The sequence below is a fragment of the Gigantopelta aegis genome, chromosome 13 (genome assembly GCF_016097555.1).
Source record: "Gigantopelta aegis isolate Gae_Host chromosome 13, Gae_host_genome, whole genome shotgun sequence".
NCBI lineage: Eukaryota > Metazoa > Mollusca > Gastropoda > Neomphalida > Peltospiridae > Gigantopelta > Gigantopelta aegis.
Window position 1 is genome coordinate 7,664,082 of NC_054711.1, and position 27,733 is coordinate 7,691,814.

General features: G+C 39.5%; 1 protein-coding gene across 1 annotated transcript in view; it reads right to left on the bottom strand.

Annotated features, from left to right (window-relative positions):
• LOC121387776 overlaps positions 1-27,733 on the bottom strand; it is a 57,504-nt gene that overhangs the window by 7,636 nt on the left and 22,135 nt on the right. The window contains exons 2-9 of the mRNA XM_041518982.1: positions 21,100-21,188; positions 19,555-19,661; positions 15,978-16,015; positions 14,592-14,830; positions 13,814-13,981; positions 13,184-13,291; positions 11,172-11,292; positions 2,052-2,228 (exon numbers count right to left, since the gene is read on the bottom strand). Of these exons, the coding sequence (XP_041374916.1) occupies positions 2,052-2,228; positions 11,172-11,292; positions 13,184-13,291; positions 13,814-13,981; positions 14,592-14,830; positions 15,978-16,015; positions 19,555-19,661; positions 21,100-21,188 (1,047 nt within the window). The remainder of the gene's footprint in view (positions 1-2,051; positions 2,229-11,171; positions 11,293-13,183; positions 13,292-13,813; positions 13,982-14,591; positions 14,831-15,977; positions 16,016-19,554; positions 19,662-21,099; positions 21,189-27,733) is intronic.

The window sequence follows — 27,733 nt, forward strand, 5'->3', positions numbered from 1 at the left end:
TCAATAAGTTTTGGGGTTTTTTATATATACTTTCCAGGGGACTTACCCCCCCACCCCCACAAACATCTACAGTTTACAAATCGACAATAAAGGAAGGAAATGTTTTATTTAACTACGCATTCAACATATTTTATTTACGGTTATATGGTGTCTGACATATGGTTAAGGACCACACAGATATTGAGAGAGGAAACCCGCTGTGGCCACACTTCATGGGCTACTCTTTTCGATTAGCAGCAAGAGATCTTTTATATGCACCATCTTACAGACAGGATAGTACATACCACGGCCTTTGTTACACCAGTTGTGGAGCACTGGCTGGAATGAGAAATAGCCCAATGGGTTCACCGATAGGGATCGATTCTAGACAAACTGCACATCAAGCGAATGCTTTACCACTGGGATATGTCCCTAACCTAGATATTTCTCTTAAGAGAACTGTCACAGTAACTAACCTAGAGATTTCTCTTAGTGGACTGTCACAGTAACTAACCTAGAGATTTCTCTTAGTGGACTGTCACAGTAACTAACCTAGATATTTCTCTTAGTGGACTGTCACAGTAACTAACCTAGAGATTTCTCTTAGTGGACTGTCACAGTAACTAACTTATAGATTTCTCTTAGTGGACTGTCACAGTAACTAACCTAGATATTTCTCTTAGTGGACTGTCACAGTAACTAACCTAGAGATTTCTCTTAGTGGACTGTCACAGTAACTAACCTAGATATTTCTCTTAAGAGAACTGTCACAGTAACTAACCTAGAGATTTCTCTTAGTGGACTGTCACAGTAACTAACTTATAGATTTCTCCCAGTCACAGTAACTAACCTATAGATTTCTCAAAGTAACAGCAACTCACCTATAGATTTCTCACTAACCTATAGATTTCTCACTAACCTATAGATTTCTCAGAGTAACAGTAACTCCCCTATAGATTTTTCACTAACCTATAGATTTCTGAGAGTGCAGTGTTGAGTGTGTGCAGGTCTATAGTCACAGTAACTCACCTACATATTTCTCTACGACAGTGACTCACCTATAGATTTCTCCGAGTGCAGTGTTTTGAGCGTGCGCAGGTCTACAGACACAGTAACTCACCTACATATTTCTCTATGACAGTGACTCACCTATAGATTTCTGCAAGTGCAGCATGTTAAGCGTGTGCAGGTCTATAGACAGTGATTCACCTATAGAATTCTCTTATGTCACGGTAACTCGCCCACAGATTTTTCAGAGTCTAGTGTGTTGAGCGTGCATAGGTCTATAGACACAGTAACTCACCTATAGATTTCTCTGAGTGCAGTGTGTTGAGTGTGTGCAGGTCTATAGACACAGTGACTCATCTATAGATTTCTCTGTCACAGTGACTCACCTATAGATTGCTCTATGACACAGTGACTCACCTATAGATTTCTCTATGACACAGTGACTCACCTATAGATTTCTCTATGACACAGTGACTCACCTATAGATTTCTCCGAGTGCAGTGTGTAGAGTGTGCACAGGTCTATTGACACAGTAACTCACCTATAGATTTCTCTATGACACAGTGACTCACCTATAGATTTCTTTGACACAGTGACTCACCTATAGATTTCTCCGAGTGCAGTGTGTTGAGCGTGCGCAGGTCTATAGACACAGTAACTCACCTATAGATTTCTCCGAGTGCAGTGTGTAGAGCGTGCACAGGTCTATTGACACAGTAACTCACCTATAGATTTCTCTATGACACAGTGACTCACCTATAGATTTCTCCGAGTGCAGTGTGTTGAGCGTGCGCAGGTCTATAGACACAGTAACTCACCTATAGATTTCTCCGAGTGCAGTGTGTAGAGCGTGCACAGGTCTATTGACACAGCAACTCACCTATAGATTTCTTTGACACAGTGACTCACCTATAGATTTCTCCGAGTGCAGTGTGTTGAGCGTGCGCAGGTCTATAAACACAGTAACTCACCTATAGATTTCTCCAAGTGCAGTGTGTAGAGCGTGCACAGGTCTATTGACACAGCAACTCACCTATAGATTTCTCTATGACACCGTGACTCACCTATAGATTTCTCCGAGTGCAGTGTGTTGAGCGTGCGCAGGTCAGTAGTCTTCATAAGCAGTTTGGCGAACAGTGTGCTGTCCTCCTTGTGGTTTGCGTTGATCATGTTCTGTAGCGCCTCCGTCAGCCGGTTCTGGATCCTCTCCGTCTGCTCAACACCGCGTAACCCGGGACGATCTAGAAAACAAACACACTGAAAACATCAGACCTCGCTAGTTAAAAGGAGATATCATGGACTTCCCTGAGACTAGTTCACAGACCTCACTGGTTAAAAGGAGATATCATGGGCTTCTTCGAGATTAGTTCACAGACCTTACCGGTTATGGGGAGTCAACACTCTGACTCAAAATCATTCCCCATATCTATAGATTTCTCAGTCACACAAGGCTTTAGATCTCACTTAGTGCGTTTCAGATTTCATCCTTGAACAAAATAGGGAAGGTAGGAACTTCTTTTATTAACTGGGTTTTTTTTTAAATTGAATAAAGACAGAGAAATCATAATCGGCCAAGGTGTTCCGAATCTAAAGTGCCGATTACAAAAAATCAGGGATCATGATTTAAAAAAAAATATATATATATATATATGTGTGGCTGCACGACAAAAGGTGCCGGATGTCGCGCATTGTAATATCGCGTAACAGCCAATTACAATAAAATACATGATTTTTTTTTTTTTTTCGTTTTTAGCACAAACAGTTTTTAAAACAACTTAACTTTCATACTAATACATAGTTTTTCCTAAAATAAAACAATAAAACATGTTATTTGGTGATTGTGTACAACCTGTCAAATTCTAATTGTCTTTAATTACGCAAGAATTAATCACTTATTTGGCCGAGTTTATTATAAAACTTGGACTTTTCAACGCCAAGTATTGCATGCCACTGGAAAGGTCGTGAACTCTACTTTCTAAATATAGCAAGTGCGCAGATATATTTGTCATGTAGGAGTAATGCGCATTGAGACAATTTCCGTGGCAAAATTCAACAATTACTTTTTCCCAAACTACGAAATAAGAAAAAACGTGCGATCGTCTGTTCAATTTATGAAGTAAAAATGCATTTAAAGTAGTACTAAGACTGTATATGTTGTAATGCGAGACGTGAAACGTATTTAAATCGAGCTAAATCGAGACGAGCATGTAAAAAAACAAGTGCCTGCTCGATTCACGGTATCAATTGAGAAAATGGCGGCGCCCGTGAGACCAGCATGTGTAATAACAAAGGAAGCTGAGGTGGCTCGCCAGTTGATTTCGCTGTTAAACATCAATGCCAGTATGAGAAACATTGCTTCTGACGATGTGTTACAAGACATTATTATGGACTACTTTGTAATTAGGGATCAGAGTGAGTCGGAATCGGATTTCGAATCAAACTAATCAAACGAATCTATTTACTGAAATCGAGGTGGTCATCGGGCTCATTACTCTGGCCGTGTTACAACCTGGTATGTGAGAACTTACTGTATGTTCAAAGCTGGAGAACTATTGACTTATGTTTGACTAAATATTCCTGTCTAATCATAGCATTCATATTTGGTGTGAGCACTGATAGTTTCTCATTTTATTGATGGTGGATACTATTGTGCATTTTGTTATTATTATTTTTTTTTTTAAAGGGGGGGGGGGGGATGTATAATGGAGTTCAATATAAATTCTTGTCAATGGCATATACTGTTAAAAACAAATATTACATGGTTACAGAGTACAGAATAACTTGGTTGGCATATATTATTATTATTAATGAAGATTTCAAGCAATAATGAATCAGGTTTTTTGTGTAAAACTTCGGACTTCATTTTCTCAAAGATGGTCCTTTGAAAAAAATCATAATTGTCTGTACAAAAAGTTCAATATTTCGGAAAGTTTTCATCAGATTTTCATAATTAAAACAGAATTATGCTCTGTAGAATGTGCTTTATCTTATTCCTTCAAAAACATCTTCTTCTTTTTTTTGACCATGTGGCACCTTTTGTCATGCAGCCACACACATATATATATATATATATATTTTTTTTTTGCGCTTTTAAAACATTTCAGGCTCGCTACATAAAATTACAGTAGGTCGGGATTTGAAATTGTAAACACACCTATTTTAATTTTAGGCCTAATTTGGACACAACTGGGACTTTTGTATTTTCTGAGCGCAGAAAGGTTGTTTTAATTCAGTAGTCATTAACAGCTGGGGGAAAGTTGTCAATATTCACAAATGCTGTTCACGTTATTTTAATCTAATTAAACTTAACAATTCTGTGGTTCTGAGGTCAGCATGTTTGTACTTAATCTGGGCATGATTATTTTAATCTAATTAAACTTAACAATTCTGTGGTTCTGAGGTCAGCATGTTTGTACTTAATCTGGGCGTGATTATTTTAATCTAATTAAACTTAACAATTCTGTGGTTTTGAGGTCAGCATGGTTGTACTTAATCTGGGCGTGATTATTTTAATCTAATTAAACTTAACAATTCTGTGGTTTTGAGGTCAGCATGTTTGTACTTAATCTGGGCGTGATTATTTTGGACACAATATTTATCGCCTCAACTTTGATGCAATCTTGCAGCCCTGGGGTCTCGTTCACAAAGCTCTCTTAGGCTCTGCTAGACAACAAAGCATCCTCTTTGCAAGTCTTTTAGCATTGCACTGCCAGATCGCAAAGTTGCGAGAGTTTAGTGAATTACGCCCCTGGTCACAGTAACTAATCGACACATTTCTCTCAAGTTAGTACCACATATATCCGTTAACGGTCCCAAATAAATAAACCCAAATATGGCTTGCGCAATTATTTTTCAGCTAAATTATTTCGCTTTGCGCAACCGTTAAAAATATATTGTTATGTGAACAGTTTAAGTTTGTTTTGTTTAACGACATCACTAGAGCACATTGATATATTAATCATTGGCTATATGAACAGTGACAAATGATAAGTGTAAAATGAAAAATGGGTTACGCAAAACTAAGACTTTCGCAAAGGACGTGTGAGCGAAACAATCGTTCGCGCTATTTTTAGAGGCTTGTTAACAATAGCTGGGGAAATAATATCAATGACCCTGCATCGAGCGAGTGCTGTACCACTGGGCTACATCCCACCCCCATTTAACTGTCAAGACTCACAACTAGCACCGTGCGAGGTTCTCTGACCCGAGGTCAAACATGTGACTGTATCAGACAAGACTCACAACTAGCACCGTGCGAGGTTCTCTGACCCGAGGTCCAACATGTGACTGTATCAGACAAGACTCACAACTAGCACCGTGCGAGGTTCTCTGACCCGAGGTCAAACATGTGACTGTTTCAGACAAGACTCACAACTAGCACCGTGCGAGGTTCTCTGACCCGAGGTCCAACATGTGACTGTATCAGACAAGACTCACAACTAGCACCGTGCGAGGTTCTCTGACCCGAGGTCAAACATGTGACTGTATCAGACAAGACTCACAACTAGCACCGTGCGAGGTTCTCTGACCCGAGGTCAAACATGTGACTGTATCAGACAAGACTCACAACTAGCACCGTGCGAGGTTCTCTGACCCGAGGTCAAACATGTGACTGTATCAGACAAGACTCACAAACTAGCACCGTGCGAGGTTCTCTGACCCGAGGTCAAACATGTGACTGTTTCAGACAAGACTCACAACTAGCACCGTGCGAGGTTCTCTGACCCGAGGTCAAACATGTGACTGTATCAGACAAGACTCACAACTAGCACCGTGCGAGGTTCTCTGACCCGAGGTCAAACATGTGACTGTTTCAGACAAGACTCACAACTAGCACCGTGCGAGGTTCTCTGACCCGAGGTCAAACATGTGACTGTATCAGACAAGGGGGCGGGACTCAGCCCAGTGGTAAAACGCTTGCTTGGTGCGCGGTCGGTCTAGGATCAATCCCCGTTGGTGGCCCCATTGGGCTATTTCTCGTTCCAGCCAGTGCTCCACCAGAACTGGTATAACAAAGGCCATGGTATGTACTATCCTGTCTGTGGGATGGTGCATATAAAAAATCCCTTGCTGCTGATCGAAAAGAATAGCCCATGAAGTGGCGACAGTGGGTTTACTCTCTCAGTATCTGTGTGGTCCTTAACCATATGTCCGACGCCTAATAAAACCGTAAATAAAATGTGCTGAGTGCGTCGTTAAATAAAACATTTCCTTCCTTCCATAGACTCGTATACCATCTATACTCCATTACAACCTACTGACCTCGGTGGCGTCGTCGTTAGGCCATCGGTCAACAGACTGGTAGGTACTGGTTTCAGATCCCAGTCGAGGCATGGGATTTTTAATCCAGATACCAACTCCAAAGACTGAGTGAGTGCTCCGCAAGGCTCAATGGGTAGGTGTAAACCACTTGCACTGACCAGTGTATTAAATGGATCCCTCAAACCATAACTGGTTCAACAAAGGCCATGGTTTGTGCTATCCTGCCTGTGGGAAGCACAAATAAAGGATCCTTTGCTGCTAATCGGAAAGAGTAGCCCATGAAGTGGCGACAGCGGGTTTCCTCTCAAAATCTGTGTGGTCCTTAACCATATGTCTGACGCCATATAACCGTAAATAAAATGTGTCGAGTGCATCATTAAATAAAACATTTCTTTCTTTCTTTCTTTTCCATTACAACCTGGAACTTCTTTTTATCTTTTTCAGATGGATGTTTGAAAAAAGTTAAAGTTTGTTTTGTTTAATGATACAACTAGAGCACAGTGTGTTGTTAATTAAAACATTTTCTTATCAGACCAGATTACATTGTATGCTTGCATGTTTCTGGGCTTGAACTTGTCTCCCACAGCAATTTTTAAAAGGATTGCCATGGGTGAAACAGCCCACCAATAGAAATTTTGAGCCTGCCTATGGCAATTAAGAGACAGTTGCAGAAAATAAATGTAACTGAAAGGTTATTTTGCTGTATGTAGACATATTGAAAATGTTAAATATTTGAAGATTATGTACACCAGGTGTATACATTTCGCCATCGTTGAGAAATTTACCAACGGCATAAATATGTCATCGGTGATACTCTCTACCTACAGCAAGTTAGATCTCATTGACAGCAATTGCCGTCGGTGCCATCGTTAACTTCAAGTCCTGAACAATGTTTTATGTATTCCTGTATTTTAGAACATAATAAAATCAGTTTTCAGTAGGTATCATTGGTGTCAAGTTGTGTGGGAATCTCGGGGAGTTGTCCTCCATAATCCTTGGTTTCACAGACATGTCGTGGTTTGAGGGATTCATTTAATGCATGCGTTAAAAAGATCAGTTCACAGACACATGTTGCTAGCTTTAGTGAACTGTCACAGTAACTAGCTATGGCAGGTTTTTGTTCTTTTAAATTTGGGCGGGGTAGAGAGAGAGAGAGAGAGAGAGAGAGAGAGAGAGAGAGAGAGAGAGAGAGAGAGAGAGAGAGAGAGAGAGAGAGAGAGAGAGAGAGAGAGAGAGAGGAGAGAGAGAGCAAGCAAAGAGAATCAGTATCAAGTTTTCTGACATATAATCGGTCAAAACCCCAGCCTTGTCTAGCATTAGCTTTTTCCAGAAAGATCGCCCACTTGGTCAACTCAATAACATCCTGGTCATTGGTATCATTAATTAGCACTCCACGACAGGTGTTAGTCCTAGTAACTTATGGCAGGTTTTTGTTTTTTTAAATTTGGTCAGATAGAAAGATAGAAATGTTTTATTTAACGACGCACTCAACACATTTTTTATTTACGGTTATATGGCGTCAGACATATGGTTAAGGACCACACAGATTTTGAGAGGAAACCCGCTGTCGCCACTACATGGGCTACTCTTCCGATTAGCAGCAAGGGATCTTTTATTTGCGCTTCCCACAGGCAGGATAGCACAAACCATGGCCTTTGTTGAACCAGTTATGGATCACTGGTCGGTGCAAGTGGTTTACACCTACACATTGAGCCTTGCGGAGCACTCAATCAGGGTTTGGAGTCGGTATCTGGATTAAAAATTCCATGCCTCGACTGGGATCCGAACCCAGTACCTACCAGCCTGTAGACCGATGGCTTGCCACGACGCCACCGAGGCCGGTAAATTTGGTCAGAGAGAGAGAGAGAGAGAGACGGGGAGAGAGGGAGAGGGAGAGGGAGGGGGAGAGGGAGGGGGAGAGGGAGGGAGAGAGAGAGAGAGAGAGAGAGAGAGAGAGAGAGAGAGAGAGAGAGAGAGAGAGAGAGAGAGAGAGAGAGAGAGAGAGAGAGAATCAGTATCAAGTTTTCAGACAATGTAATCGGTCAAAACCCCAGCCTTGTCTAGCATTAGCTTTTTCCAGAAAAATCGCCCACTTGGTCGACTCAATAACATCCTGGTCATTGGTACCATTAATTAGCACTGCACGACAGGTGTTAGTCCTAGTAACTTATGGCAGGTTTTTGGTTTTATTAAATTTGGTCAGGGAGTAGGGTAGGGAGAGGGAGAGGGAGAGGGAGGGGGAGAGGGAGGGGGAGGGAGGGAGAGAGAGAGAGAGAGAGAGAGAGAGAGAGAGAGAGAGAGAGAGAGAGAGAGAGAGAGAGAGAGAGAGAGAGAGAGAGAGAGAGAGAGAGAGAGAGAGAGAGAGAGAGAGAGAGAGAGAGAGAATCAGTATCAAGTTTTCAGACAATGTAATCGGTCAAAACCCCAGCCTTGTCTAGCATTAGCTTTTTCCAGAAAGATCGCTCACTTGGTCAACTCAATAACATCCTGGTCATTGGTATCATTAATTAGCACTGCACGACAGGTGTTAGTCCTAGTAACTTATGGCAGGTTTTTGTTTTTTAAAATTTGGTCAGGGAGTAGGGGAGAGAGAGACGGGGAGAGTGAGAGACGGGGGTGGGGGGGAAGAGAGAGAGAGAGAGAGAGAGAGAGAGAGAGAGAGAGAGAGAGAGAGAGAGAGAGAGAGAGAAAAAAAAGAGAATCAGTATCAAGTTTTCAGACATATAATCGGTCAAAACCCCTCCCTAGAACCCGTCAAAAAACCATGACCCTCCCTAGCTCCCGTCAATAACACATGGCCCTCCCTAGCACCCGTCAATAAAACATGGCCCTCCTTAGCACCCGTCAATAACACATGGCCCTCCCTAGCACCCGTCAATAACACATGGCCCTCCCTAGCACCCGTTTTTGCCAGTCAGATGGGCATCCTGGTACAGTGAAGCATTTCAAAACCAGACCCTCTGTAAACCGGAATTCTCCCCAAATCGGACTTTTTTCACGGTCCTTTTTTAAAAATCAGTACAGAACTTAAAGCCGCACACCCTAGTTCCATCCAGCGAAAATAAATTATAATTTGGTTAATCTACAAACCTGTAACACACTTGGATCACGTTTTTATCAAATGGAGTGAAAAAGCAGGTTTTATATCGATAAATACCATGGGAATCCCCATGTCCCAATTGCTTAAAATAATTTTGAAAGTTTGTATTCTGATGTCACCGGTAGATGTCGCTCGAAGCACAACAATGCCTACGTCACCACAAATTTCACAGACTTGGGGTGCGTTCTTTTCACCTCTCCTGGACATGTTCCAACTGTTCTGTCCTGGTTGTATCCCCTCTCCAGATATCGTAGGACTTAGCAAAATTATTGGTTTCAAGGGTTTGTAACGTTTTGCATTGAGATACTTACTTGTCTGAACTTTATTGTTACTGAAAATGTTCACGAACTGTGAAGAAAAATCTCACAAATGAACAACAACAAATGATGTTGATCGCGCGAACTGTGCACGAGAAAACAAACCGAACCAAAATGATAACGGTCACGTGGTATACCAACGTCTGTGACATTGAAATGGAAATATCCCGTCTAAAAATAGATTAGACCTTGTCTGCTCAACGTTTTTTTCTCAAACGTGCTCCCGTTTTTCAGAAATACGAAAAATGCATTTTGTGGTATACAAACACCAGGATTACCAGGATTACCAAAAAACACTTCAGGTGAATGGAAATGTATATTCTAAATAATAAACGGTAAGTAAAGTGCAATTTTATTTGTCAAAAAATGGGACCAGACATTTTACTTGGTAACAAGGTTGTCCAGTTTACTAGGGTTTCAATGCATATTCAATAATATCCAGGTCAGTGATATCATTAATTAACACTGTATGACAGGTGTGAACCCATGGAATACTATCAACAGTGGTCAACTCTTCTGCCTGGAGGAAACCTGTTCCTTAAAGACCAGACAAATTCAAAGACTTTCCAAAGACTTTTACCTGCCATTTTCAAAGACTTTCAAAGACTTTTACACAGCGGTCAAAGACAATAGAATAGAATGAGATAAAAATACCAAATCAGTCGTTTATGTTGCTGTCCATGGCAAAATGTTTTAGCTTTTTTACATGCATCATGACAGATTAAACTTTGTAACTGGAAAATATCAATTGCATGCAGCTGTAAAAGATATCATCATTGCTCTGCCTATGATTTGTGAGAATTTAAAAACTTCTATTACAATTCAAAGACTTTCAAAGACCTAAAAATTATTTTTTCAAATTTAAACTTTCAAGGAATTTAAAGACCGCTACAAACTCTTTTAAATGCTCTGAAGTTAAAGTTTATTTTGTTTAACGAAACCACTAGAACACATTGATTTATTAATTATCGGCTATTTGTAATTTTAGAGAGGAAACCTGCTACATTTTTCCATTAGTAGCAAGGGATATTTTATATGCACCGTCCCACAGACAAGATAGCACATACCACAGCCTTTGATTAGTTGTGGCACACTGCTTGGAACGAGAAAAAACCCAATCAGTTGAATGGATCCACTGAGGTGGTTCGATACTGCGACGCAACCACCTCAAGCGAGCATTCAACCGACTGAGCTACATCCAAACCCTACTAGAGAAATAGGCTATGCCTGTTGTGCAATCCTTTTGACTTTTTTCCTAATCAATAAAGTATTTCAAAACAAAACATCATTTGTTGTTGGGGGGGGGGGGGGGGGGGGGGGGTTGGAGAGAGACTGTTATTTAAAAAAAAATTATTGCTATTTCAAGCCCCAATACTACATAAGAATCATAAAATATTCCTCTTTTTTTGTAGGGGGGTGGGGGGAGTGCCATTTTAAAAACAAATTAACAGCAGGTTATACTGCCTTCCTGTTTCATCCATCATACCACTAGAAAAATAACAAACCTGGGGAAAGTAGGACGATGGCGGAGAAAAGCCCGAGTTCATCATCTGTCAAGTGCATTCGGTTGAGACGCTCTGCGAAGTCAAACATGGAATCCAGAAGAAATCCCGCACCCGATGGCATCTGAAATATGATTGGTCGATATTTAAAACATCTACAGGTAACATTACACTTGTAATAAATAAATTTATTAAAATAATGTTTTGTAAAAGATGCTGATAATACAACCTCTGCACTTAAGAAAATGCCTACGGCAAAAAAAAAAACATGCCATTAAAAAACACTCTGAATATAGTCCAAGGTCAAAAAAAAAAAGTCCCTAGAAGAATTAAAAATTCCACGGCAATCTCCACGGCATTGCTGATTGCCGTGGCCAATTGCAGGAGTTGTAATATCCAGTGGCTTGGGCCAAAACCATACCAAGTAAGACTGGAAAATGTGGGCTATGAAGTGCCAATCTGTACGTAATTATCGACTCGGACTAAAGTTCATATTACTAGACTTCAAGAAAGAAACTAAGGCCTACAAATACAATGAAGCCAAATCTTCGTCTGGATCTGGCAAGTCTGGCACTTTCAAAACATAGCACAAGTTCTATGCCATCTGCTACCAGATCTGGTAGTTGGCGCCAGCACAGACATAGCGTGTTTTGTTCCATTCGATTCAATGCTTTTGTTTTTCAACTGGTACCATACTTACCAGACATAGACCCAGAACAAGCTTTGGTCTTTTGGATTTCAAATAAACTTTTTGCAAACTGGATGCGATTTTACAGCTGTCTAGTCTAGTTAAAATAAGACACACACAGCCGGTTTAAGGATCTACAGGGCCTGTAGCACAAATAACAGCGGGCCCCCCTCCCAGGAAATATATTTTGCAACCCCCTCGGGGAGAGGGGGAAAATGACCTGGGGAAAATAAATGTACACATCACCGCGAGGCCCCCTGAAGCTACATGTACTACTAGGATAAACTGTCTCTGAAGACACACATTGATGGACACACACTAAAAAAGACATCATACACCCACAGCATTGTTGTCAATCGGGTGGAATTTGATCATCGAAAATTGGTTAAAATCGGCTATAATCGGTTGGGACCAATCGATCAGCTTTCAGTTACACAATCGATGAGATTTATATTGAACATACGAAGGATTTGAATTATAAACACTGTTCACCAGAACAGACCCTTACTTACTTACTCACTCACTCACTCACTCACTCACTCACTTAATCCTCTTCGTGTGCGGTCACACATAAGGCCGAGAATAGACACTACAAGTCGTTAAGTTTACGTTTTGTAACAATTTGATATCATTTTTCTTTCTGTTAACATGAAAACAAACACCAGACCCAACATATTTACATTAATTCCATCATCTAAACTGGAGAAACAATTACAGTTAACAATTTTCCCACACAATCAGTTGTGGATTATTATAATCAATCATTACTTTCATCATCTCCATTTTCATTTTCAATTGAGTACTGGAACATCACCAACACACAGTCATACACACAAAGCTGACATCCACACATAAAGTGACACAGTCACACACACACTCACAGCTACACGCACTTACACGCATACTCACAAACAAACAAACAAACATACACACAAAAAAGTTTCTAGAATAAAGGAAAATGGTTTATTTAATGATGCATTCAACACATTTTATTTACAGTTATATGGCATCGGACATATGGTTAAGGACCACACAGATATCCAGTGAGGAAACCCGTTGTCATCACCTCATGGGCCACTCTTTTCGATTAACAGCAAGGGATTTTTTATATGCACCATCCCAAAGACAGGATAGCACGTACCACGGCCTTTGATGTAACAGTCATGGTGTACTGGCTGGAGCGAGAAATAGCCCAATGGATCTATCTCAAACCGACTGCGCATCAAGCGAGTGCTTTACCACTGGGCTACTTGTCGCCTCTAGTTTGTAGAATAAAGTTCAAACTTACCGGCGACAAATGGCGTTTGTAGAATAAGTTCAAACTTACCGGCGACGAATGGCGTTTGAAGAGTTTCCCTCCTGTGAACATCATCGTGTTCGTGTCCGGGTCGAAGAGAATCGCAAGTCGTACGAGCAACACCTCAAAGGTCCCCGCCTGAAACAAACAACAAAATATGTGTGTTTCAGGTTTCATCCTAGAATTTTTTTACTTTTTTTTTGCTTCAAAAATGTTCAGGGTTGCTACATAAAATTTAAGGTCAGTCGGAAAACCGTAAAAATTCATCTTAGGGGGGGGGGGGCTAAAAAAAAAAAAAAAAAAAAAATATGTGTATGTCAGGTTTTATCCTGAGAAAAATAGAGTAGGTAGATAGAAACTTTAAAAAAAAATTTTTTAAATTGAATCATACTGAAAAAACGTAATGTGTTCCGAACCTAGTTTTGCCGACTGCAAAAAATCAGAAATCATGATTTTTTTTTTTTTTTTTTTTTTTTTTTTAAGTTCAGTGTTGCTACATTAAATTAGTGTAGTTGGTTGGGAAACCAAAAACACAATTTAAAAAAAAAAAAATTTAGGCCTAAGACAAAAGAAAGAAAGAAAATAAATGAAAATTGTTTTAAAATTTTTAGATACCTCCAAGAATTTTTTTGTTTTGTTTTTTTTAAATGTCGTACAAACCTTCAACAGGGTCACCTGATCATCCTGATTCAACAAGATGAAGCCAGGGATTCCCCGGGCGAAGTCGACGACCGACTTGATCGCTGGAGTGAAGCTTTCGGAGTAGTCGATCCAGTCATTCTTGTTGCTGCTAGCCTCCATGCAAATCTGGTTGTTCAACGGACACGCCTAAAAAGAAACCCACCAAATTAGACGTACTGGAATTTAACACAAAGAGTATACTGCCAAATTGAAATCTGGTTGTTCAACGGACACACCTGAAAAGAAACCCACCAAATTAGACATACTGAAATTTAACACAATGAGTATACTGCCAGTCAGGAAGAAAGAAATGTTTGATTTAATGATGCACTCAACAATATTTCCATTGGGCTGTTTCTCATTCTAGTCAGTGCTCCACAACTGGTATATTAAAGGCCGTGGTATGTACCATCCTGTCTGTGGGATGGTGCATATAAAAGATCCCTTGCTGCTAATCGAATAGCATAGCCCACAAAGTGAGACTACAAAGAAAACCTGCTGTCGCCACTTCATGGCATACTCTTTCTGATTAACCACAAGGGATCTTTTATATGCAATATATCACAGACAGGATTGTATATACCACAGCCTTTGTCAACTAGACCTTGTAGAATTCTGGCTGGAACGAGAAACAGCCCAATGGGCCCACCGACAGGGATCGATCGTAGACCGATCTCACATCAGGTGAGCTACGTCACTGGGTTACTACATCCCACCCCCAATATTTAATCAATAAAATGTTTAAACACCAAATTACCATATGTGCTGGGCAGTTGACGAATTCTCCCGCCTGGAGGGCCGATTCTCTCATCTGCTGGACGCGGGCGATCGGGAAGTCGCACGTGATGCGGTGGGCGTTGATCACCGACTGGATCACGTCGAGTTCACTCTGCAGAATGTTGAAGAGCGCCATCGTCTGTGACTGAGCGTTCACTTTCTGCATCTGTTCGATGATGCGCGCCTTCTCCTTCTTGGGAACCCGGCCAAACCGCACCGCTGAGGAGAAAACAGGGAAAATATGGTAATTAGGGAAACTTAAATATCACATGACCCTATTTTGGTCAAAATTAAATACCCGCGGAGAAGAAAACATCAGAAATTTGGTAATTAGGGAAATTTAAATATCACTGGACCCTATTTTGGTCAAAATTAGATACTGTACCGCTAAGAAGAAAATGGAGAAAATTCAATAATTGGGGTCATTTAACCTTCTGACTACTGCAGGCGAGATATCTCGCCCGACGTCATGTCAGTTGACATACTGTACACTGTATACAGTGCATTCCCCAATTCGTATTTCCCACCGTTTTGAACATGACATTCACTGAAAAAGTGGATTTCGCCAAGTATTTTCACTCGACAACAACGGCAGCATGTCGCAGTCATTGTCAGGGATCGATAGCTGATTGTGACAGCTTATTTGATAATAAAATTGATCGTTTTACCAACAACGAAAATCACCAAATATTGGGACATGAATCGTAGTTCATTTCTTAAAAAACATTTTGGTCAGAAAACCAGTGTTATTGGGAATAATATACATAAATATTGGACAGCTAGCCACAAATGCCAGTAAGTAAATGCAACTTTTTAGATTTTTTGCCTAATTTTAGTCAACATTATTAACATTTCGAACTGTGTAGCGATTTCTTAAATAGACGTCACATAAAAAACAAATTACAGTTTTACTTGAGGTTTGACAAGCTGTGAGAAATAAATCATGAAAGACCCCAACACATGGAGCGAAAACAGGGATCGAACGTAAGAATTTGTCTCCCACAGCAAATTAAAAACAAAATGGCTGTGGGTGAAATGTCCAACCGATGGCAATTTAAAGCCTGCCCATGGCAATTGAAAAAAAAAAAAAAGACTTTTGCACAAATAAATAAGACTGAAAGGTTATTTTGCTGTATGTAGATAATATTTTACATGTACTAATGTTATATACTGGCAGATAATGTACACCAGGTGTAAAATTTTTGCCATCATTGAGGAGTTTTACAGACGGCACTTTTATGTCATTGGTGATGCTCCCGACCTACAGCAATTTATATCTCAATAATGGCAATTGCCATCGGTGCCTCTGTTACGCTTGAGCCCTGATAAAAAACCCTAGATTTTAAATAATCTGATTTTCACTTACCATCTCGAGACATGCCGACAGAAATACATTTCTTTAATCTGCAAAGAAAAATTAGACATAAAATAAAAAAATAAAACATTGGTTACCAAACAACAAAACAAAACCTATAGTTCTTCTGGGCACACGGAACACTGTTTTTTCATACTATAAAATTTACTACAAGTTATTTATGTCTGAGCCAATTGTTTTCTTAAGTGCACACAACAATTGTATAATTTTGTTGTTTCCAAAACACTTTTACTTTCTTCTTGTGTCTAACCAAACTGAAATTATTTACAAAAAACCCCAAACATTTTTGTAGGATAGGATGGACTATAGTTGGGTTTTGTTTTTGTTTTTTTGTTGTTGTTTTTTTATGGGTGTTTTTTTTGGGGGGGGGGGGGGGGGAGGGGGAGATATTTTTATTCCACTGCCCTCTTTCCTTTCTCTCCTTTGAAATCAATCTAATTTTTTCATCCTATTTTTCAACGTATTTCACTGTCCACCTCTACATCCCAGTCCTTGTCTCTCCAACAGTGGCATGTGCTTGTCTCTTGTGGCTATCAATGCCACACCTGTCATTCCCCATCGGCTTTAGCTGTGGGCTTAGTCTGACCACTTTGGAGAGTGTTCAGTAGTTACTTCTGGCATTGTTAAGACGCACCTACCCTATATCTTCGCCTATAAGTCGAATTTTTTTCACCCAAAAAGTATTTTATAACTTGGGGGGTCGACTTATAAGAGGGTGAAAAAAATTCACCAAAAAATATTACTGTTTTGGGGATTATTTTATAAGTTTTATTGTTGAAGTATGCCATGTATTTATACTCAAATATGTTAATTTGACACATTTATTTTTTATAACCTATTTGTTTTGGCATTAGAACGGTTTTGGTTATGCGAAAAGGCATGCGATCTCACTCACATGCCAAGACAACAGTCCACTTAGTTAAATTAACAGTCATCACTAATAGTAAAAATGTAAACAATACTAACTACCTGTTGCCTGAGTTTATTTTGAAATCTGGTCACTGGCATTAATGGTTGTTCAAACAATGTTTTGTCGGTGATTAACTTCATGAATATTACTGAGCTTTCCCTTAAAATAGACTGATCTCTGCAGTTCACTAGAGCAATAGGGACACACATCATTTGGTACAAAAACCAGTGTACTTTCCAGAGTTATCCTCCTTACATGTATTAATATGGCGGCAAAATGTAATACTTTCAGTTTTATCGTAGTGATCTGTTGTCAGTGTTTATAAATAAAGTTGTTGTCTGTGCACAACACCATCTGTACAGTACCATACAGTAACAGTCAAACAGCTTTCACTCTCTACTAAGGGAATATTTCATTTTGATGCTATGTAATAATGATAGTTTGATTGGAATAGTCTGATTATATTGCGATGTACAAAACGTGAAAACCGAAGTTTGTAAAATAATTTTCTTTTGTTCAAATATTGTACATTATTGTTCTCATGTGCTGAAAATAAGAAATATTTCAATATTTATAAGTTGTTTTTCATGGGTCGACTTATAAACGGGTCAATAAAAAAATATGTTTTTAGTGCTTGAAATTAGGGACTCGACTTAGAGCCGAGATCGACTTACAGGCGAAGATATACGGTACTATACACCCCTACTACCGGCGGTCGTTAGTGCCGTGGGTCAGACCAACTTTATTAGCGGCAGAGGACAAGGATGTCAGAGGAAACTGACAGTCAAAACAGACTGAAATTGTGGTAGAAAGTGGAAAGTTTTTTTTCCATATTAAAATAATAAGAATGATATAGGCAGAGGGCAATAGATGAGAAAGACGTGATTTGAACCACTGTTGTCAGCTTGATTGTCCAGCAGCTTATTCACTAGACCACAGAGCTCACTTGGACTATAGGTATATACAGTGGGACTTTACAAGTCTCTGCTGTTGTGAAATAGTGTTGTTAAACATGTAAATGATGTATACCGTGCATACGTCTCGCGTTTTCTCGTGTGTCAGCTCTTGGATTGTCACTTGTTGAAAGTTCCTCATCAAATAAAGTCTTGTTTTGTGTATTGATGTTTTGTATTTTTTCTTCTTTTTTTAAAAAGTTTATTAACCCTAGGTTCACACTACACAAAATGGGCAGTGTTGTCGTGACAGAACCAAAAGACCATTATCCATTGTTATCATCCATTAAAGGCTTTCCTAGGAGATATCGCTTCTTTTTGTTACATACATCACTGTGTATGTTTCAGTGCTAAACCTATCATTAGTGACGTCACGCCACTGTCGTTCTGCTAGTTAATGAGTCTACCACTTTCAAACATAGCGACATTCAACCCACATTACTGACATTGTTCACAACTGTCACAAATGAAAAGAATGATAATGGATAAAAAGAATACCCGCCTCGTGTCTTGTGATATCATAATTTATCAGCACTTGTTGATAAAGTATAAAAATCTTCATAAAGCCTTGGATTTCATACTTTTATTAACTCGTACTAATAAATTATGATATCACAAGACACGAGGCGGGTATTCTCTGTTTATGTAACAATTAACCAATACCATGACTGCTGAAAACTTAAAAATAATTTCTGATTGATTTCAATGATCACAGGACAAGGAACCGAAGAAAAAAAAGATTCCCTGACTTAGATTATGGGAAGATATTTAAGATCAGCAAACATTTTGTTTTCAAAATCCTGATTAGTGAGAATTCTAGTCAATTAAAAATTTATTAGCAACTACTGGTCAGGGGTGGGAATTGGTGAACTGTAAAAAAAAAAAAAATCTAGAGGGGTCCCGGAAATTCTTCAAATTAAGGTTAAAATCTGTGCCATCCGACACATTTTGGAGGAAAGGACGATTAAAATGCAAGGAAACGCAATGTTCCATGAGAGGAAAACAGCTGATCCGAGGAGAATTCCCACCCCTGACTGTTTAAAAGTTTTAAAATTGTGTAGCGATCTCTGAAACTTGCGTAGCGAATCATAATGCGATACTCATCAAAATGTTCCCTCAAAATACAGTGGAACAAAACTGGAACGTCTGTATACCTAAATTTCCTCAAAAGCTGACATTTTTCACAATACCTTTTTAAATATCACTATGTAACATAACTTATCTAAACCAGATACCTTTTAACACCAGACATTTTACTTTATCCCATGAGTGTCCCTGTTTAGAGAGGTTTAAAAGTATTACCATATTGATACCAAATAAACTGAACTAATCTCAAGGGAGTGATGGGGAGCGAGAGCAATAGCTCTCCTTGAACAGGGGAAGTCATAAAATTGACAATCTTGTGACCCACTGGTGACAAATACCGGCCTCGATGGCGCAGTGGTTAAGCCATGGGACTACAGGTTGGTAGGTACAGGGTTCGCAGCCCGGTACCGGCTCCCACCCAGAGTGAGTTCTTAATGACTCAGTGGGTAGGTGTAAGACCACTACACCCTCTTCTCTCTCACTAACCACTAACCAACTAACCCAATGTCCTGGACAGACGGCCCAGATAGCTGAGGTATGTGTCCAGGACAGCATGCTTGAACATTAATTGGATATAAGCACGAAAATAAGTTGAAATGAAATGGTGACAAATATGTACCTGCAATACTGGCAGCGGTTGCGGTTCACCCGCATTATGTTGCATTGCTGGTTCTTCAAACATGGACGGTACTGGATTTTCTGCTGAATGCTTCGTCGGAAGAAACCCTAAAAAACAACAATCATAGTCATTGTTTTGTTGTTCTTCTTGTTGTTTAAGAAAGAAATGTTTTATTTAACGACGCACTCAACACATTTTATTGACGGTTATATGGCATCAGACACATGGTTAAGGACACACAGATATTGAGAGAGGAAACCCGATGTCGCCACTTTATGGGCTACTTTTTTTTTATTAGCAGCAATGGATCTTTTATATGCACCATCCCAGACAGGATAGCACAAGCCACATACATGATAGCCCATCCGACAGACAGGAAAGCACATACCACAGCCTTTGATATACCAGTCATGGTGCATTGGTTGGGACGGCAGAAAGAAATGTTTGGGTATGGCGCTATTGAACTGAATGCAACCAGTCAACACGAGGTATGGGGAGCCTCCCCCATACGGAAATGTTTTATTTAACGATGCACTCAACACATTTCGTTTACAGTTATATGGCATCAGACATATGGTTAAGGACCACACAGATACTGAGAGAGTAAACCCGCTGTCGCCACTTTATGGGCTACTATTTTCAATTAGCAGCAAGGGATCTTTTATATGCACCATCCCACAGACAGGATAATACATACCACAGCCTTTGTTACACCAGTTGTGAAGCACTGGCTGGAACGAGAAATAGCCCAATGGGTCCTTCCTCATAAAGAAAATGGGTTAAGTTTAGGGTTAGAGTTAAGAAAATGGGTTAAGTTTAGGGTTAGAGTTAAGAAAATGGGTTAAGTTTAGGGTTAGAGTTAAGAAAATGGGTTAAGTTTAGGGTTAGAGTTAAGAAAATGGGTTAAGTTTAGGGTTAGAGTTAAGAAAATGGGTTAAGTTTCGGGTTAGAGTTAAGAAAATGGGTTAAGTTTCGGGTTAGAGTTAAGAAAATGGGTTAAGTTTAGGGTTAGAGTTAAGAAAATGGGTTAAGTTTAGGGTTAGAGTTAAGAAAATGGGTTAAGTTTAGGGTTAGAGTTAAGAAAATGTGTTAAGTTTAGGGTTAGAGTTAAGAAAAGCATACAGTAATGACAAGAGTAATGAATTTTGTCAAAAGGTTAACTTCAAAAAAATAATATGCTAAAACAAATCTTTACCCCCTGGTAGAAACCATGGACGGGGGGACGGGGGGAGAGAGAGGGAGAGGGAGAGGGAGGGAGGAAGAGAGAGAGAGAGGGAGAGAGAGAGAGAGAGGAGAGGGAGAGAGAGAGAGAGAGAGAGAGAGAGGGAGAGGGAGAGGGAGAGGGAGAGGAAGAGATAGAGAGATGAGAGAGAGAGAGAGAGAGAGAGAGAGAGAGAGAGAGAGAGTGAGAGAGAAATGTGTCCAAGAGGGTTCGATCCAATGACTCAAGCACCTCAGGCAAGCATTCTACCAAATGAGCTAGGTCCTCGGAGGATGAAAACAAACATTCCTTTCCTTTAGATAAATCTAAAACTAGTGACTAACCTTGCATCCCTCACACGCATGGACACCGTAATGGAACCCACTGGCTTTGTCCCCACAGACACGGCACAACACAGTCTCCCCATCAAACTCTGCAAAAGAAAAACATTACAACAAATTAAATACAAATACATAAACAATTTTAATCCTAATTGTAACCTAAAAGAAAGAGAAAAACAATTATTTGACGATGCACTCACATTTTTATTTATTGTTATGTCACGTTGGACCCATGATTAAGGGCCACACAAATGACAAGAGAAAACCTGCCACAAGCACTCCATGGGTTAGTTACTCTTTTCAATTAGTAGCATGGGATCTTTTATATACACCATCCCACAGACAAGTCAGTACATACCATGGCCTTTTGTTATACCAGTTCTGGAGCACAGGAATGAGATATAGACCATTAAATTAAATTACATGTATTAAATTAATTTATCAGGGTTTTTTATTTGTTTGTTTATTGTTGTTATCTTGACCTTGTGAACAACCAGTGTTTCTATCACTCATGGCCAGTATGTTGATGTATTAAACATTGGCTATTGGATGTCAAACATTTGGTAATTCTGACATATATAGTCTTAGAGAGGAAACCCGCTACATTTTTTTTTTTCCATTAGTAGCAAGGGATCTTTTATATGCACTATCCCACAGACAGAGTAGTACATACCACGGCCTTTGATATACCAGTCGTGGTGCACTGGCTGGAACAAGAAATAGCCCAGTGGGCCCACCGACAAGGATCAATCCTAAACTGGCCACGCATCAAGCTAGTCCTTTACCACTGGGCAACGTCCCGCCCGTTGCCGATTTAGATGCTAGCCACTTCCGACGCCTACATGTAGTGTAGTAATCTTCAAAACATGCAGAACGAATCACAGCACGACACTAACAAAATGTTCTCCCAGCTTGAAATGGAAAAAAAAGACGACATAGAGAGAGAGAGAGAGAGAGAGAGAGAGAGAGAGAGAGAGAGAGAGAGAGAGAGAGAGAGAGTGAGAGAATAAATTGGGGGCCAATCCCATGACCCAATAAATGTGTTTAAAATAAGGTAGAGAAGAGTACACTGTGACACAATGTATGAGTGTATGTGAGTAAGTAGGTCACTAGTACACAGTGAAGCCAGCAGTATTTCAACCGGCCTGCATAATACATCTATAAACTGAACAAAACATGTCCCGCTGACCTACAGCAGCGTCCCAGACTCATCTTACGGCAGTTTGCTGTGCACCCACACACATGTAGGGCAGGGATGTACACTAAGGCATATTTTTTACTATTATAGCCATTTTTGATAACTGAAATCATACTTTACTTAGATTTTATTGTTTAGATTATCCATTTCCGTACATTCGAAGTGTTTTTGGTCATCCTGGTGTTTTTAATATCACAAAATGCATTTTTCATATTTTTAAAAACGAACGTGTGTCTGAGAAGCAACAGTTATGGAGTTGGAGTTTTAGTCTTGTTTTTAAGAGGGTATTTCACCATTTTAAAGTCACAGACTCGTGTTTCACATATCCTGTTTATGAAAAAGTGCACCAGATCCACAAGGACCACCTATAATCCAAGTTAGGTGGGCAATTAACCTCCTGACTACTGCAGGCAAGATATCTCACCAGTTGACATACTGTACACTGTATACAGTGCATTCCCCAATTCATATTTCCCGCCGTTTTGCACACAACACTCACCAGTAAGGTGTTTTCGTAACAGGAAAGAAAGAAAGAAATGTTTTATTTAACGACGCACTCAACGCATTTTATTGATGGTTATATGGCGTCAGACATATGGTTAAGGACCACACAGATTTTGAGAGGAAACCCGCTGTCGCCACTACATGGACTACTCTTTCCGATTAGCAGCAAGGGATTTTTTATTTGCACTTCCCACAGGCAGGATAGCACAAACCATGGCCTTTGTTGAACCAGTTATGGATCACTGGTTGGTGCAAGTGGTTTACACCTACCCACTGAGCCTTGCGAAGCACTCACTCAGGGTTTGGAGTCGGTATCTGGATTAAAAATCCCATGCCTCGACTGGTATCCAAACCCAGTACCTACCAGCTTGTAGACCGATGGCCTAATCACTACGCCACTGAGGCCGGTTTTCGTAACAGGAAACAGTTTAGTTTACAGCATGCTAGCTTTTGTTTGTGTTGGGTTTTTTCAGTGAAAAATAGCTTGGAATTTTGAGTTCAAAAAGCGTTTTTTGGCAAGTATTTTCGCTTGACAACAATGGTTGCACATAGTGGTCATTTTCAAGGATCGATAGCTGATTGTGATAGCTGATTGTGATAGCTGATTGTGATAGCTGATTGTGACAGCTGATTGTGATAGCTGATTGTGACAGCTGATTGTGATAGCTGATTGTGACAATAAAAAATTACTTGTTTCCTATTACATGCTGGAAAAATATGGGGTAGGTAGGTAGGAAAAACATTTTATTTTGGAAAATAATTTTATTTATGGATATTAAATAAAGGTGTTGACTACCGGTATCCAAAATAACCTCTGCATGTATAGAAATGCATTATGCAAACCAACAATACCATTCATCACAGTGTTTTCCCTAGAAATGAAGTAAGGCATGGTAAAGTGACGTTTTGGGGACATATTTTATGTGCAGTTTTAAATATAAGGGCTTTTTTTTCCATTATACAATTTTCAAAAGGACAAAAACCTTATGGCCATTTTATTTTCTATATCTATTTCATAACTTAATTAAAAAAAGGAAATATGTAGTACTATCCACATAGGTGTGTTTAAAGGCTTCTTTTTACATGGGCAACTTATAAATTTAACCTATCTGTGGGAGAGTACATACAAAAGACCCACAAATCGGAAAACACAGTAAGGTTATCCCCTAAATGACACCAAATTAGTGCTTGTGATAGTTTTGGAATGTTTTCATGGAAATCCTTGTTATATTAAAAAAACATTTTTGGATATACAAAAAAAGTTTTAGGGTCGGCAGGTTCAAATTAGGGTTGGTCGGGTAACAGGAAACAAACAATATTTTATGATACGCCTAATAAATTTGATCGTTTTACTAACAAAGAAATTTCAAAATCACCAAATATTGCAATATGAATAGTAGTTTTTTTTTTAAAATTCTAGTCTGAAAACCGCTGTTATCAAGAATAATAGACATAAATACTGGACTTTTTTAATTTTTTAATTTTTTTTTTAATTTTTTGCCTAATTTTAATCACCATGAATGGATCTAAAATATAAAAATTACAAAAACCCATGAAAATAATACTTACCAATTCATATATGAACTTTATTTCATGTATTTATAAAACATTTAAGTGAATATATGTCAGTAAAAATTATAAACTTGTTTGTACCCACTGAACGTGATTTTTGTCAAAAATTAATCCAGTAGTCTAAAGGTTAATCACTCCCCTAATTGTTTCTCACATCGAGGTCTGAAGTGTATACTGTGGAAGGTGGGGGGAGGGCTTGTTTTTTTAAAGTAGTTTAAAGTTAGGCACCACTAGAGCATATTGATTTATTAATCATCGGCAAACATTTGATAATTTTACTTCTTTTTTTAATAGTTTCCTAAATGTAACATTTAAAAACCCATCAATCCAACACCCAACGACAATCCATAAAATGTCTTTTCTTAACATTTACCCCCCCCCAAAAAAAAAAAAAAAAAAAAAAAAAATCACAAACATCAATCCCACACTTCACTTCATAAAATGTCTTTTCCTAACATTTAAAAAAAATCACAAACACACCCACCCACCCTACTCCATAGAATGTCCTTTCTTGGCATTTTTTTTAAAATTACAAATATTAACCATCACCCAACACCACCTCATAAAATCCTTTCTTAATTTTTTTTTAAATTCACAAACATTAATCCCCCTACTCCATAAATTCTTCTTTTCTAGCATTCATTAACAAACATCCCTCCACCCCTCCATAAAATGTCCTTTTCCAATATTAAAAAAATAATAATTAACAATCCTCCATCACACTCCTCAAAACATCCTTTTCCAATATTAAAAAAAAAAAAAATTCATTAACAACCCTCCACCCCACTCCACAAAATGTACTTTTCCAATATTAAAAAAAACCACACCAACAAACAACCCTCCACCCCACTCCTCAAAATATCATTTTCCAATATTTAAAAAAAAAATCATTAACATCCCTCCACCCCCACAATATGTCCTTTTCCAATATTTAAAAAAAATAAAATTGACAAACGACCCTCCACCCCACTCCACAAAATGTCCTTTTCCAATATTTAAAAAAAATAAAATTGACAAACAACCCTCCACCCCACTCCACAAAATGTCCTTTCCTGACACTTCTATGACCCAGATGAAACTGGGCAGGACACACAGACAGCGAGAGAGAGAGAGATAGAAAGACCAGAGCCACAGAGTGACCTCCCCTTGCCGTGTCCCGGTCATTCCACTGGAGGTCATTGTGGGCTTCAGTAATATTATTGACTGTATCTACCGGGCTGACCCGGTCATAACCCTGAAGCCAGTTCAAGCCATTAAAACCCACTGCTGTTTGTTTGCTAAACTGGACCACCGGCAAAAGGGGCCCTGTTTGGGCGGCATGGAGAGTTCAACTCGCGGGAATACGTATTAGATAGAGCCGGTACTGGGCGGTAAACAATGCTGAATGTGTTGATGGCCGGCTGTACATACGTATATGACTGTGGGGATTGGCAGTGGTCAGGGCTATATCACACAGCTGGTAACTAGGTCCGTAACAACAACATATTTCTCGGACAGGTCAGAACATTTCTCCGCAAAACAAGAACCCGATTAAGTCTATTCATACGTCTTATTTACGAACATGAATAGAGTACTTTGTGTATGTGTGTGTGTGTGTGTGTGTGCGTGTGTATGTGTGTGTGTGTGCGTGCATGTCTATGTGTGTGTTTTATGTGTGTTGTGTGTGTGTGTGTGTGTACGTGCATGTCTATGTGTGTGTTTTATGTGTGTGTATGTGTGTGTGTGTGTGTGTGTATGTGTGTGTACATGCATGTCTATGTGTGTGGTGTGTGTTTTATGTGTGTGGTGTGTATGTGTGTGTTTTATGTGTGTATTGTGTGTGTGCGTGCATGTCTATGTGTGTGTTTTATGTGTGTGGTGTGTGTGTTTTATGTGTGTGGTGTGTGTGTGTTTTATGTGTGTGTGGTATGTGTATTGTGTGTGTGTGCGTGCATGTATATGTGTGTGTTGTATGTGTGTGTGGTGTGTGTGTTTATGTGTGTGGTGTGTGTGTGTGTTTTATGTGTGTGTTGTGTGTGTTGTGTGTGGTGTGGTGTGTGTTGTGTTTTATGTGTGTGGTGTGTGTGTGTTGTGTTTTATGTGTGTGGTGTGTGTGTGTGTGTGTGTTTTATGTGTGTGTGTGTTTTGTGTAGGGGGTTTTATGTGTGTGTGTGGTGTGTGTGTGTTTTATGTGTGTGTGTGGTGTGTGTGTGTGTTTTATGTGTGTGTGGTGTGTGTGTGTGTTTTATGTGTGTGTGGTGTGTGTTGTGTGTGTTTTATGTGTTTTGTGTGTGTTTTATGTGTATGTGATGTGTGTGTGGTGTGTGTGTACGCACGTGCATCTGTGTGTTGTGTTTTATGTGTGTGTGGTGTGTGTTTTATGTGTGTGGTGTGTTTTATGTGTGTGGTGTGTTTTATGTGTGTGTGGTATGTGTGTGTGTGTGTTTTATGTGTGTGTGTGGTGTGTGTGATGTGTGTGTGGTGTGTGTGGTGTGTGTGGTGTATGTGGTGTGGTGTGTGTGGTGTATGTGTTGTGGTGTGTGGTGTGTGTGGTGTTTTATGTGTGTGTGGTGTGTGTGTGGTGTGTGGTGTGTGTGTGGTGTGTGTGTGGTGTGGTGGTGTGTGGTGTGTGTGGTGTGTGTGGTGTGTGTGGTGTGGTGTGTGTGGTGTATGTGTGGTGTGTGGTGTGTGTGTGGTGTGTGTGTGTGGTGTGTGTGTTGTGTTTTCAATTAACCAAGAACCTATTTGTTGTAAGGGCGGGACATAGCCCAGTGGTAAAGCGTTTGCTTGATTTATGCGCGGTCAGTCTAGGATCGATCCCCGTCTGTGGACTCATTGGGCTATTTCTCGTTCCAGCCAGTGCTCCACAATTGGTGTAACAAAGGCTGTGGTATGTACTATCCTGTCTGTGGTATGGTGTATATAAAAGATCCCTTGCTGCTATCAGAAAAAGAGTAGCCCATGAAGTGGTGACAGTGGGTTTTCTCTCTCAATATCTGTGTGGTCCTTAACCATATGTCTGCCTCCATATAACCGTAAATAAAATATGTCAAGTGTGTCGTTAAATAAAACATTTCCTTCCTATCTAGATCAGGGTTGAAAAATAAACATTTAACAGTTACTCATGAGAGATGTTATGATATTGTCATTTGGACTCTGCCTGTGTAGAGATACAATTTTTTTATTATTATTTCAAATGTGTGAGTTTTTGGTGTACATACATACATACATACATACATACATGTATGTGCATACATACATACATACATACATACATACATATGTACATACATACATACAAAAGGTATCATGTCAAGTCTGTAAGTTGCGGGCAATTCGGTGGCATAGGTTCGTGGCAGGGGACAATTTGTGAGGCCAGAAAGG